Raw genomic sequence first — 14,574 nt, 5'->3', positions numbered from 1 at the left:
GAAAGGTGTTTGTACATAAAAAAATATATATAGCCCAGTGACAGTAGTTTTTACCATTGTGTAGCTGAAAGTCTTATCTCATTATCCACAGCGCTGTCTGCTACCAAATATTATGTCATGAACAACATTTATTTCCCTGAGTAATGTTTCAAGCCAGTGTTTCCTAAATGTTTTTCAGTAATTCATACAGTTTCGTATACAACCTAACTTCAATACTTTTTTGCCTATGAGGGGAGCTGTTCAGAAGGGGCATTGCCAACTCGAAATTATTCTGCATTCTTATAAGTTTCTGTTTCAGTGATTTGTTTACTGAGTTCAAACAGTAACAATATATAGTGTATATAATACAATTTGCAATGTGCATAAAAGAGCCAAGATGACCAAATTTCTGGAATTTGTTGAGTTAGAAAAATTTGTAGTTTTGATAAATTTACACTATACCCTAATATTTCTGTTTTTTTCACAGTCTTTTTTTGCAGAGCGTTTCTTTGCTTTGTTCGATTCAGATGGTAGCGGCTCCATCACACTGGATGAATTAATGAAGGCTCTCAATCTCCTAATCCATGGAAGTGAAGCAGACAAACTACATTTTCTTTTCCAAGTATATGATGTGGATGGTAATAACACAAAACAAAATAGCAATGTAATAGCACAGTAACCCTTCAATTTAAAATGTATCTAAAGTTCACCAGCTAGGAATGGGCATCTGCAAAATTCTGAATCTAAACTCCTTAATTTTACATCAATGCAGCCTTATCTTTTTATTTGCTTGTTTTCTTATTTGTGCAACTATTTAGCTGTACTTTCTCCTTGTTTTAGAAGAAATGTACTATATACTGGTGGCAGTGAGTGTCACAGTTCTCTGCTTTCCTACCCACTATACTAACTAGTATGAAACTCTACCATGGTCAGCACTTTAGAATTAGTCTACAATATAATACCCAATGAGCCTTTCTCAAATGTTTTACTACAGACCAACCCTTAAAAAAAGTCCCATAGAACCCCTGATAAAATGAATTCCCTGGTAATCAGCTCAACAAACCGCTGGCAACCTCTGGAGGTAACCCGGGTTTTCATGGTTTTGAAAAGGCTGTATTAGACAATAGTGTGTACCTTTTTTAATATTGCTTCCTGTTAACCTATAGAAAAGGATCATATTTTCCCTATAAACCAGAGGAAGCTTCTTTCCTACCAGATGCTGTCTGTAAGAATAATGATTTCTAGCACTTCTGAAGCAAACCCTATTGCTGGCCTTTACATTGCTAAGATTGTTCTCTACTGAAAGACTATATTAGTTTCATTTTATCAAACTGCCCCTCAGAAGCTCCTATCATTTGCCTTTGTATGAACATTGGTTCCCAGACTTTTTACCAACACACCAGTTTATCTGTGGTATGGTTCTCTGTATCCGCTGAAGAAGCCCATAAGGCAAAAAGTTTACCCTTTGAATACTGCATCATTGTTCATTGTCTTTTGGCATTTGGAACCAATTTCTAAATATGTAGTTATTAGCAGACCTCTACTTAGTTTGGAGTGCACTGAATGCCATGAGGGAATTAGGGTCCACAACTATACTATTAAAGTAATTTATGTTTTCTCGGTTATGTACTTTCTTTATAAAATCTCTATCTTTAAAAATACAAAACTGTTTGGTTGCCAAAAAAAAACTATTTTTTTCTCTTTCTTGAATTTATTGCATATTGTACTGTTTTAGGGGGAGGCACATACTGAGACATATAGATTTACAGATCCCTCACCTAGGCATTAGGCAACCTATTATTATTGCCTTGCTTAATAAATAGAAAATGTATTTATTGTTTCAGGCAGTGGTTCTATTGAGCCAGATGAGCTCCGCACTGTACTAAAGTCTTGCCTACTAGAGAGCGCCATCTCACTGCCGGAGGAAAAGTTAGATGACTTGACTATGGTACTTTTTCAGTCAGCAGATAAGGACAACAGCGGTTCCATTACATTTCAGGAACTAAAGGAAGAACTAGAGCACTTCCCAGAAGTCATGGAGAACTTAACAATAAGGTAACTCTTCTAGGCTAATTTGCATGTGTTATTATTCCTGAAAAAAGTAGACTGCATTGGAAAGATCAATAGTGACAAAACAAGCAGAAATTTAATATTTGGTTACCATCACTTAATGGTCAATTTATTTCATAAAATGTTACGCCACATAATACCATATAGTGTCACTGTTGTTACAAAGGTAATGTTTTTTAAGGCACAATATATTGTGTGTGTGTGTGTGTGTGTATATATATAGTAATTTTTTTCCATTTGATATTGTCAATGGAGTGGATTTCTTTTAGTCCTACTCTTATGAACAGTTGGAGATATTCTTAATACTCTAAAATGCAAATGCAAGGATCCATCAATTTTAGGGATTCATCAATCATAACTGCAAACATAATTTTAGGATCCTTACTGATACACTCTAAATCTCAACCGTGACTCACCTGATGTCTTCCTTTAATACAGAAGCTGCTTCCAGCACTTTTGTACAAGCATCAATAAGGCTGCAAGCTTGTTTATATAGGAGCTGTCACAATGACAGAGTGGTGCCTATAGGCACAAGTCCACTGTACAATTTTTAAAATCTGTCTTTTAGACAAGATAACCAGGATTAAAGCAGCACCTACTGCAGCAGATGCATTTATAAACAGGAGACGTTGTAGATTGGTAGTTGCAGTTACCCCAAACCTTTCCTCTGCAGGGTTTCACCTCTGCTTTGCCAAAGATCCTCTTACCAATCTCCGCTAGCAGGTACCAGTGTCACAGTGCTATTCTAGCTCCAACTTCGATCTAAGGCAGTGTATTGACTCTGCAAACAATATTGTCTCCCCTTTAAATAAAAAAAAAACTATTTTTGCCTTCTATAAAAGGGTTATCCACCCTCTTATATAAATGTAATAAAAAAGAAGGATACACCCCACTCACATGGAAGCAAGTTCTAATAGGTAAGAAGATAATAAAGAGAGGAGAGGATGGGGTGTTAAAAACGATCAATGCAGTTTGAATTGATAGTTTATGGATTACAAATGCATAGCAAACATATGTACAAATAAATAGGATTTGGGTCCATCGTTTTTTTCATTTTTTCCTTCGCTCTGGTTATAATTTTAGAGGATCTATGTATAAATAATGGTCAAGAACACCCTAAGTATGTAAATGGGGTATGACCCAAAACCTATTGATTTGTGGATATGTTTTGATTCATATTTGCTATGTATATGTAATCTATGAATTATCAGTGCAAACTTTTTTTCCAAATTTAACACCCCATCTTCTCCGCTCTTCATTGTCTTCTTACCACCCTTTTATATAAAGAAAAAATTAGGTGATAAGTGTACTTTAAAGCATTCAACTAAAGACACAGATGCATTGCATTTATGGTTGCCATATTAACTCCCAAATTAATTTGTATTTCCATCCATTTATTTCTAAACTTTATACAACACAGCCAGGTGGATGGCACCACGTGCAGCGAAGGGATGAAATCAGCCTTCTGTTCACTCTGTCTCCTTCATCATATGCCTTATTAACACATTTTCAGTACATTCAACACACCTGATTACCTCCCGGTCCGGCCCAGTCCTCACCAAGCCAGAGTGCTGGCTAATAATTTATTCATAAATATAGAGCTGCATTATTGGTCTTTTATGTCTGCCTAGAGTTCAGCTTTAAAAACTAAAGCATGTAATAGTCATTACGTTCCATTTACTTAAGTAAGAGCTGCAAATTGATTGAAGCTGCAAACTGTAATAAAGAACAGTTGCACCCCTTGTTGTCTGACCTATGGACACAACAACTGTAGCAAGGTTTCTTCATGTGTGTCTGTGCAGGTTTACCATACTCTACTGTTTTCACTGTTCCCTTTTCTTTTATCATGTTCTTTGTTAACACATGTACATGTGGCACACCTAATCACATCTCCCTCTTCCATCATCTGCTGTATAGGTCATCATGGTCAGCATAACTAATAAAGGGGACCTCAGCTGTGGCCCCTGACATAACTAAAAGGCTGCACATAATTATCAATAAATGTATTGTTACAGGAAGCTGTCAGAGGCAGTAGAAACAGGAGATGGTCATAGACTATGGGCATACTAGATGAGATAGGGTTCAGACTTGTTTTGGGATCAAGAGATCCCACGTAGCTCCAAGCGGCCGGCACCCCTGTTAGAGACCACAACAATGAAAGCCCCTTTTTATATATCAATTCTTCCATATTTTTGCCTTCTTTGGCCTCAAAAATGCCACTGTTGATATTGCCCTGAATAAAATACATAAATGATCAAAAGAAAAAAACATAAAAAGATGAAGGTATTGTTAAATATAGGATAAAGAAATAAAATGTAGTTATTAGAAGGCAGTCTAAAGAATATTTTCCTTTATTAGACTGGAAAAGCACAACGGTAAAGAAAAGCACAATAATGTCTACAGGGATCTCCTTGGCCCTCTATTATGTGCCAAGGGCTGCATAGAGCCCCTGGGCAGTAGGTTGGGCACCAAGGGTATAGTAGATTGCAAAAGGCTGATACCAAGTCAAACTCAGGTACTTACACTGCTTGCATTTACAAAAATACATTTAATGATTTATTCATAAATATAGAGCTGCATTAATTTGTCTTTTATATCTCCCTGGAGTTCAGCTCTAAAAACTAAATAATGTAACAGATGTGATGTTTCATATATATTTCACAGTGCTGCAAACTGGCTGAAGCCACCAACTGTAAAAAAGAAGAATCGCACCCCTCGTTACCTGACTCCAATCTACTGGCACAACAACCGTAGCAAAGTCCTGTTCATGTGTGCCTACTGCTGTGTCAATGTATTACTTTTTACTTTGGGTGCCGTCTACCATTCCAGTCTTGGAGGATGGATCATGCTAGCCAAGGGATGTGGTCAGTGTCTGAACTTCAACTGCACGTTTATTGTGGTAGGTCGCTACTAGCTATGGATTTACCTATGACCACAAACACCTTCTTCTTTCTTCCACCATCATCTTCTTTCTTCTTCTTGTAGCTTCGGGTAAATGGGGAGGAAAAAAGAGTGCCAATCTCACTGCCTATGCGTGAGATTGGCAATTTTTTTTTCCTATTGAAGAATAAGATCCTCATGCCCAAGATGAGGCATGCGCAGAAGAAGCAGCCAGGAGCCTCCCGGGATGCATTACATGAGTATCCCAGGAGGCTTTGCTTCCCTTTCTGTCTTTAGCACTCCGGGGCCAAAAGGAAGCAAAGATACTGTAAGAATTTATCAGCATTAAAGCATACCTAAACTCAGAAATTTCACTTTACATAAAAGGGTAGAAAACCAAGTAAAAATTCTGTTGTTTTTTTTTTTAAGTGCAACACCCTTTTTTTTTAAAAAAAAAAGAGTGCAGCACCGTCCCCTAATGAATGGGAGCACAAAGCCTACCGGGTTTACCTACATCACACATCCCGGGAGGCTCCTGGGTGCTCCTTCTGCGCATGCCCAAGCATTTCACGCATGCCCAGAAAGAGCCCTTTTGTCAAGAGGAAAAAAAAATTGCCGATCTCATGCATGCACGGTAAGACCGGCAATTTTTTTTCCCACCTATGTCACCCAATCTCATGCCTGGGTCGGGTGACGTAGAAAGAAGAAGGGAAGAGGAGGTGAAGATGGCGGGACGATGCGGGACCTGATAGAAGAGGCCTCCGGATGTATAGGACTGCCCTGCAGGATTGAAGGTAAATGCACTTTGTTGTTATGGGGACTTTTGAGTTTAGTTCCTCTTTAAGCAGCAACAACGCATGAAAAAATAAAAAGATGAAAACAGAGACTTTTATAATGCACAATACTTAAATGGCATTCAGTTTGGTATTTCTACCTTTAGGCTTTGATGCTACGCCGCTGTCTGACGTGGCTTCGTACTACATTTGTTGCACATTTCCTTCCACTAGACCAGAATATCTTCCTGCACGAACTGGTTGGATATGTGATATTCATTTTTACAGTGGTCCACACGGCCGCCCATGTGATCAATTTCAGTAAGTGCAAACAACTTTAATCATACATCAATAATTGTACATAAAATAACATTAAATACATTACATCATACATCTGATTTATCAAAGCTCTCCAAGACTGGAGAAGACAGAATAACCGAGGTAGAACATGGGTAGCCCAGCAAACCTGTAATGGACTTCATAAATATAATTTTCCTATTATTTGGCAAACATTTTCAGTCTTGGAACAGATTTATTCCAGGTTTGGTGAATCAGCCAGGTTCTCCTATGATAGTCTATCTTCTCCAGTCTTGGAAAGCATTATTAAATCAGGTTTATTGTATTTAGAAAACATAATGAATCCATGACCAAATATGCAGTGATGTGATGGTGCTATGACAGCAGATAATCAGAGTGGTTCATCAGTTTTCTTTACTCAGTTTAAAAAAGCTTATAGGATTGGCTAATATTGATTATGACAATTTTTTGTATATGCTTTTACTAAAATGTGACTAGTATTTTTTCCTATTGAAATATAAAGAACAAGAGGAATAACTAGAAGAGGGTGGCTGTCCAGGGAGCAGTGAGGACAAATGGCATAATAGTATATTAGGAAGAAAAAGCATTTCTAAATTGAAAAACTTTTTTTGGCTGGTTGTTTTTTTGTATTAGACTATTGTCATATTATTTTCCCAATACTGATATTAGTTTTACAGACAAGTTTTGCCACTGTAAAAGGGACATTACCAGTTCGTATCTGTACAGTAGGAATGTCCAGCGATACAGGTAATAATATGCACATGTAAATAATGTAATGTATAAAAATAACACACCAAAATACAGTTACAAGCATAGAAAATCTAGGGCAGTGTTTTCTAACCAGGGTTCCTCCAGAGGTTGCTAGGGGTTCCTTGAGCAATGAGCAGTTTGTGCCTCTCAGGTCAGTTTAAGTGACACCAATGATCCTTTGGGCTATCTGTAAGGGTGACATTTTTCCCAATAGCCAACAATGTAACAGGCATTCTTCCTACTGACCACAATACTAATGTTCCCTGAGCTGTGGACAAGAATTTTTACCGGTGTTCTCTGAGAACCTGAATGTTATTTCTAGCTTAAAATCTTGAGAAATTGAGGTTAGCTGTGTTTTTTGTGAACATAATATGAAATTTGTCTCCTTAGTAAAGAAGGCCATAAATCCAGGTTCATTCACTTTCTGGGAGTATTTCCTCACTCTGCGGCCTGGCATTGGATGGGTTTACGGAAGCACTTCCATCACAGGAATTATGCTACAGCTGCTCATCTGCCTGACTCTTGTCTGCTCCAGCACCTTTGTCAGGAAAGGAGGGCACTTTGAGGTTGGTAACGTTTGTCTGTTTAGAGCAGTGGTGCGCAAACTTTTTGAGTCAGGAGCCACAATCTGAAAAAAAAATTGCCAGAGAGGCCGTGTAGATAGTAGAGTGGGTGGGGTTATGCCATCATGACGCCCCTGAACATGACGTCATAATGGTATAACCCCACTCACTTTCCCATTGCAGTGACAATGGTAGAGTGGGCATGATGTGTTTAGTGACACAGCCCGCCCACTCTGCCATCGCAAGCCCAGAGCCTGTGATAGGAGAGTGGGCGAGTTGTGAGCAGGGACACTGCCCGCCCAGGCTCTGAGCTGCGATGGGAGCTGTAAATGCTTCCACTGTATGAACCATTTCCAAAACTATACCACAATGGCAACGCAAACAAATGAGTGTACAAAAAGGAATTTCAGCGGCTCCAATTTGCTTCATTGATAACCGGAATTTTTGGGTAATAGAGGTCTGGTTAATAGTGGCTCTGCTGTAAAAATAAATGCCCATCTGAACATACCTTGATCATAATTTTTTTAAAAAACAAACATTTAAAGGACACTTTACTTTCAATAAAATTGTCCTTCAAATCTTCTCCCTACCTTTATTGGGGTAAGGTACATTAAAATACAGTAAAATAGTAATTTCCAGCCCTGCTATAAAGAGTTTTACTATGTAGCCCTGATTGTCCCTGCACAGACTTTGAACAAAAAAAGGCAGCATCCAGTTCCTACTGCAAATGCACGCTGCTCGCCCCATTAATTCCTATGGCTGAGACTGTTATCCCCTGGATAGCTCGTACTGCCATGAGTACAGACTCTGCCATAGGAATTAATGGGGCAAATGCAGTTGTCCACTTAACTGTAAAAACACTAATATTGTCATTAAATATTTTATCATGACCCTAGATACCTTCTTTTTCTGCTTTGTGCTGTAGAATACTCACTAAAACTCATGGTTAACAGTTCTTTTAAAAGCATTAAGACCTGGGTAATACTTTTGGTATACAATCAAGTTTTATTTTAGATCAAAAGCAAATAACACATTATAATGACTACACTGTCTGCATTATACTTTTGTGAATTGATCCTAATTTAGAATGCCAGCTCAGAACCTTGCTTTTGAATATGTTGGACTGGGGACACAGTCAATATCACGCAAGCTTTACATAATATGGGCTCCAAAAACCTTCTATACTAGACTTTCCACTCAGCTCCAGCTCATATCTGCTGCCAGTGTTCTTCCATCACTCAATGCATTGTTTCTGCATTACCTACATTGGTTATCAGCCTTCTAAGGTTTTCCAAGGCTCTCTCCCCTTTAATTTTGGGGACACAATAGGAAAAAAACAAAAAACGGTTTACTTTTCTACCGGCAGTGCCTTTTTTAAAATACAAAGTTTTATTAACAAAGTAGAGGTTTAAAAGGGCTATTTGTTTTAACTTTCTTTTTACTTTTTTTTTTTACTTTTTTAATTTTGTGTGATTTAATCTTTAACCAACTCAGCCCCATTGTGTGAATTGTGCTGTGTGCTCTGCATGCAACAATCTGTAGACTAAACTCTACTGAGATTTACTATGTTATAGGTAATGTCTTGGATATTTTCTGGTGGGAATATATTACTGCCATTGAAACACATTGACCTGGAAGAATCCCATGAGGGAATGTTGAAGGGAATGTCTGATTACCTGTTTTATAAATAAATCAAGCCCTTAGAATTAATATTTGTGCTTATAGCAGAACTAGGCCCAAGCAGACATGTTGCAGATGAGATTATGTTATGAGGCTATGTCTCTTCTGCAATATTACAAACACACTTGTCTGTCCTTTTTTATAATGTACAATCCCGGCAGTAAGTGAATGCAAGTCATGAGTGAACTGCCATGCACACCATATACAGTATTTTTTGGGCCAAAAGACGCACCTGACCATAAGGTTTTAGAGGAGAAAAACAAGAAAAAAATATTCTGAACCAAATTTTATAAAGAAATATTTAATAAAATATAGCAGAATATTATTTAATGGGAGAGAGATTGCACATTGCACATGACACATTGTACATAGCACATTGCACATTGCACAGATATTGCACTACAAGACTGCCCACTGCGGTAGACAAAAGTTTTTAGACAAAAGTGTGTCTTATAGTCAAAAAATACGGTACATCATTCTGGCCAGACCAAGTAAGATGGCCAAAGACTATGAACTGTAAAAGGATGAATATGTTGGCACTGGAGAAGAGAGGTGAGCTTGGCTAAATAATTGTGAATAGGTAGGCAAATTTGTTTCTTTTGCAGATGTAGGCTGTCCCTTCCACAAACAGAACCTTTCTGTGTGCATTTTTTATTTGTAGGTTTAGTACTTCTTTAAGCAGGACCCTGAAAATGTACTTTTTTGTCTTAAATGTCTGCACTTTCTCCTTTGTAATTGTAACTGGGCACTAATGTGACTGTAACCTCATACCTTTAGTATATATGAAAAGAGAATATTGGGACTGCTGCTTCTGACCATTAATTTTAGGGGATTTAGAGTCAGATTAGGTATATACATTTTGTTTTTGCTCCTCGCTGTTCTCCTTACTTCTCCATATTTTGTGCTAGCACACTGTTATATTTTGTATCTCCCCCTTACCAGTGCTGCACATTCCACACATACTAGCTTGTCCTAAAACATTACTTAAATTTTATCATAGAATATTTAGGAAAACATGGTGTTTTAAAAAGACTATGAATAAAATGACAGTAAAATCACAAAATATTCTTTATTCTACAGGTATTTTACTGGACCCATCTGTCTTATATTTGGATCTGGATTTTGTTATTCCTTCACACTCCAAAGTTCTGGAAGTGGTTTTTGGTGCCAGGATTGCTGTTTGTGCTAGAGAAACTGTTTGGATTGGCTGCATCACGTATTGGCGGATTGTATATCGTAGAGGTGAACCTGTTACCTTCTAAGGTGCTTAAATATAGATATGTCATTCTATTAGAAGTTCTTGCCTAATGCACTTAGCAATTTTAATGAAGAATAACAATACTAAGAATAAAGTACCTTTTCAGAGAAATAGGCAGCTGAGGTTTTAGGCAGATCTTGTTTTGCTGTTGATGTCTTCTGATACTCCCTGTTGGTCACGGAGGCTCCACATTGCATTAAATTGAAAGGTGGGAGGGGGTGAAGTTATTTTGAAGTCTGAATTGTGCTGTTAAAAGGATTGCAAGAGACTAATCATCAAACAATTTTAGGTACTTACACTAAAGGAATTAAAAAATGCATGTATATATTTGTATTAATGAATACAGAGCTGCATTTATTTATTTATATGTATTTAAGCAATTTAGTTTTAGGCTTTTATCTGCCTAAATTGGTTATTGTATATGTATTTCATCATTTCTCAACCTTCTAAATAAAGGTGACACATCTTGTAATAAAGAGACCGCCATCATTCCAATACAAGCCTGGTGACTACATATACCTGAACATACCTGCTATTGCCAAGTATGAATGGCACCCATTCACTATTAGCAGTGCCCCTGAGCAGGCAGGTAAGAAAATTCAGAAAATGCACCAATTCTGTATGTAAGTGCTAATAAATACAACCGTAATCCAGGTCTGGGTCTATAGAGCTCCCATGAAACTCTCCTTCCTGCAGATACTCTCTGGCTACACATCCGCTCACTGGGACAGTGGACAAACAGTCTGTATGACTATTTCCATCTTCCAGAGGCTGCCAGGAAACATGAAAAAAAGAGTTTGGCCCAGAATCCGAAGAACAAAATATACCAAAGCCAGGTGGAAAGAATGTCACACAATGTTAACTTTTGAGTATTGTGAAAATGTTGTAATCTAGTTCATATTTCTTAGTGGAGCTTAGAAATTATCCAAATTCACTTTTTATTATTTGAAAAAATAAACATACATTTTTATTGATACTCATAAACAAGAAAAGCCAATGGATTGGGAAAATCAGCTAACAAAATGATTGCATTATGTGCCACTGTGCCTAATTATTAGGGCCTTATAATATAACGCGAAACGCATTAGGCTATTTTTTGTTTCCTCCTAGTGCTATATACCAAGTATATATCTTTTAGAGGTTTCATCCATCAAATTGATTATGGTATTCCTATATATATTGGCAATATATATATATATATATATATATATATATATATATATATATATATATATATATATATATAAATATATATATATATATATATTTATATTTATCCTGCAGTTTGGCAAACCTGAGGAGTAGCAGCAAGGAGTTGAGGTTGCACACAAGACCCCAAGCTGCAGCTGTGGTAATTTGCATTGGTTTAAACATTTTGTTTAGTTCTATTAAAAACAAATTTAGTTTGTACTAATTTTCTTCTCTGTTTTTTGAGTCAATATTCATATACTTAAGGTATAGAAATATGCACTTTTTACAATATTGGGCTTTGCCAATAAAACAAGGAAGAACATTTAAAGTATAGTAACTATATATATATAACTATATAACAATCATTCAGAATTCATCCTGAACTAACCTCAAAAAAAAGTATCTGCTGCACCTAGTGAAATTCTTCCTTCTTTGTTTATTGAATAAGTCTTATAAACTGTTTCCAGAATAAAAAATAGCTATTGGGGGTTTCTGTTTTTAATCCTGGTATGCATTTTCTGCATCTGTTTACATTATAAGCCAGATCCCCATGGTTAGTGATATTCTATGGACAGCCCATGGCACCACTTGCAAACATTTCTAAAACTTATGTAAAAATGTCCTGTGTCACTAAAAAGTCCAATGGCATTTACTTGACTTTTTTTTATTAGTATTAATATTATTAATTAATAGGTAAACATCCAATTGTAAATTATTTTGACATAATGAACATGATTACTTATTAGAATTCTAGATTCTGTGTAGGAATATTGATTATTGATCAAGTTGTCTATTTCCAGCATTAAAGCCAGGCCAATACCATGCATTTTTGGTAGTGATTTCAATCTATATTACATTTTCAACTAATATTGATGTAAGTTGATCCTTAAGATCAACTACCATAGACTTGCTGAATATTTGATCATTATTATGATTATTTCACCATTATACCTAACTGAAATATCAATCATAACACAAAATACAGATTAGATTTCAACATGATTGTTAACCATTAGACAAAAAAAAACACCTACCCAATGAATTTTAGATCAACATTTGCCCAAATACACTTATAATAAAAGATTTTTGAATGATTTGTCTCACCTATTAAAAATATTTCCTAATGTATACCTAGTTTACCATTACAGTTTTTCTAAGCTCCCTGCACCCACACTAACATGTTATGAATTAATAAATGGATGACAAAGCTGACTCCATATACCATTAATTGTGTGTTCAGAAAGAGCAGCACTCCATGGAGAATTCCCAAAGCAGTTATGCAATCAGCAATTTTCAAATAGTCGTAATCCATGCCTGATGATAAGATATATATGTGTGTATTTCAAATTTATTGCCATAAATTTGCTTTACAGTACAAAATGATGACCAAAGCGAAAGTCGCATTACAGGTGTTCAGGAATTTGTGTTTCAATTTGTTTTTCATTTTAGGAACATCTTTTTAGCTCTACTGGAGCTATCGCCAGCAACGCAGATGCACAGATTGAACTAACATCATACCGACCACAAAAGAACCAGGTTGATGAAGAAGTCCATGTCAGCTTGGATGGAGGAGAAAGCACGCAGAGTCGAGAAGTATTATAACAGTTCAAGGAATGGTGTTCAATTTTAGATGAATGACAGGGATGCAGAGATAGGAAAAAAAGTGTAATGAAGGAAGCTACACGTTTCTTTATGTGCATATTTTAGGTACATTGCTATATAGTTTTATTCATGTGCAATCAGCCATGCAATCCTTATCAGCCAATTACATACTCAGCCGTGTGCAGTAAAGGATGCGCATTGTGCAAGGTTAGCCATTCAGCCATTATGAATGTTTTGCTTCAGCATGCTCAGCTATATAAGTCCCTTAAAAAGGTGTTTTGTCAATCTTTTTAATAATAATTGGCAAGAATGAAAGGCAATGTGTTCTTTGACTCACTCCTTTTTCTGCATTCATTGCAGCCTTATTTGCACACATTTGTGCATGGGAGGGAATTTGCACAGTTTGGAATATTTTAGCACAAGGCTAGAACTTTGCCCAACAGCCTTATGATCAGGTTGCTGAAATCTGCACACAAGGTAGTACCGGTATGTAAAAGTCAGATTACATTAGCAAATGTCCAACATCAAAAGCGGCAATCCTTCCTTGTTAGTATTGACAATTCACAGATTGTTTTTACTAATTTCCCACTGCTGCATTTTAAATGACCATGAATATTGTTAGAGATAGCCACATGCACTGGGTCTGATTTATTAAAGTTCTCCACGGCAGGAGAGGATACATCAGTTACCAGAGTGATCCAGAAAACCTGGAATGGATTTCTTCAAGGTCATTTGCTATTTGTTAACAAATGTTTTCAATCCTGGATCCATTCCAGATTTGATGGATCACCAAGATTCACCCAGATTCCAGTCTTGGACAGCTTTAATAAATCAGGTCTACCGACTCTACTGACTACTGACTGAATAATCTTAAAATGTATGGAAATTCAGAAGGCATAATTCTGCCTGAATTAAATGCTTGTAAATGTCTTACTTGTTAATCTGTCATTTGGATTTCTTTTCAGGTTAATGAAAATCACATCCTGTGTAATATAAAGGTAAGTGTCCCCACATTACAATTAAAACACTTCCATTATTTTACTTTGCCTAAAACAGCCAGGACTTTTTTAGATTCTGTATTTGCTGTCAGAAGATAAGTGGGATAAAACAAATGTGTGCTGTTTTTGAAAGGAAAATATCATTTGGACTAGATCTATGGTATTCATTCTTATAGACTTGGATTATGAAAGCAGTAAAGCAAAGCCATTGTGTGGCAATGCAAATCATGAAGCAGTGCTTTTATATGTGATGAAAAATTTGTGATAAGAGTATAATACATTTATATCTATGGAAAACACACTTTACTTTGATCCCTTTGCTGCCATTTATGTAACAGCAGCCACAAGTTGCTTAAATATTTTCTCCAGGATGCAGGCTATGCTTAGCAACATGACACCACACTCCACCACCTACTGTATACTTACCTTGTGTCTGGGCCAATCTGCCCCTCCTGGGTGTTTATGGCCATCATGGTGGGTGTCAGGAGGGAGAGCACCACCTGAACATCCAT

The 14,574-nt window shown here is 36.7% G+C and overlaps 1 protein-coding gene across 6 annotated transcripts in view; it reads left to right on the top strand.

Moving 5' to 3' along the window:
• Positions 1 to 14,574, top strand: part of NOX5 (NADPH oxidase 5) — a 43,459-nt gene that overhangs the window by 18,956 nt on the left and 9,929 nt on the right. For 5 of the 6 annotated variants that reach the window (XM_072402569.1, XM_072402570.1, XM_072402568.1 and 2 more), the window contains 10 exons: positions 467 to 617; positions 1,824 to 2,034; positions 4,714 to 4,948; positions 5,870 to 6,023; positions 7,161 to 7,336; positions 10,094 to 10,276; positions 10,728 to 10,860; positions 10,968 to 11,107; positions 12,912 to 13,055; positions 14,030 to 14,062. In XM_072402569.1, the coding sequence (XP_072258670.1) occupies positions 467 to 617; positions 1,824 to 2,034; positions 4,714 to 4,948; positions 5,870 to 6,023; positions 7,161 to 7,336; positions 10,094 to 10,276; positions 10,728 to 10,860; positions 10,968 to 11,107; positions 12,912 to 13,055; positions 14,030 to 14,062 (1,560 nt within the window). The remainder of the gene's footprint in view (positions 1 to 466; positions 618 to 1,823; positions 2,035 to 4,713; positions 4,949 to 5,869; positions 6,024 to 7,160; positions 7,337 to 10,093; positions 10,277 to 10,727; positions 10,861 to 10,967; positions 11,108 to 12,911; positions 13,056 to 14,029; positions 14,063 to 14,574) is intronic. The other variant, XM_072402571.1, reaches the window with a different exon arrangement.

This window comes from Pyxicephalus adspersus, chromosome 2, assembly GCF_032062135.1.
Source record: "Pyxicephalus adspersus chromosome 2, UCB_Pads_2.0, whole genome shotgun sequence".
Lineage (NCBI taxonomy): Eukaryota > Metazoa > Chordata > Amphibia > Anura > Pyxicephalidae > Pyxicephalus > Pyxicephalus adspersus.
The sequence above is the reverse complement of the archived record's forward strand: the minus strand, read 5'-3'. Positions and strand labels throughout refer to the sequence as shown.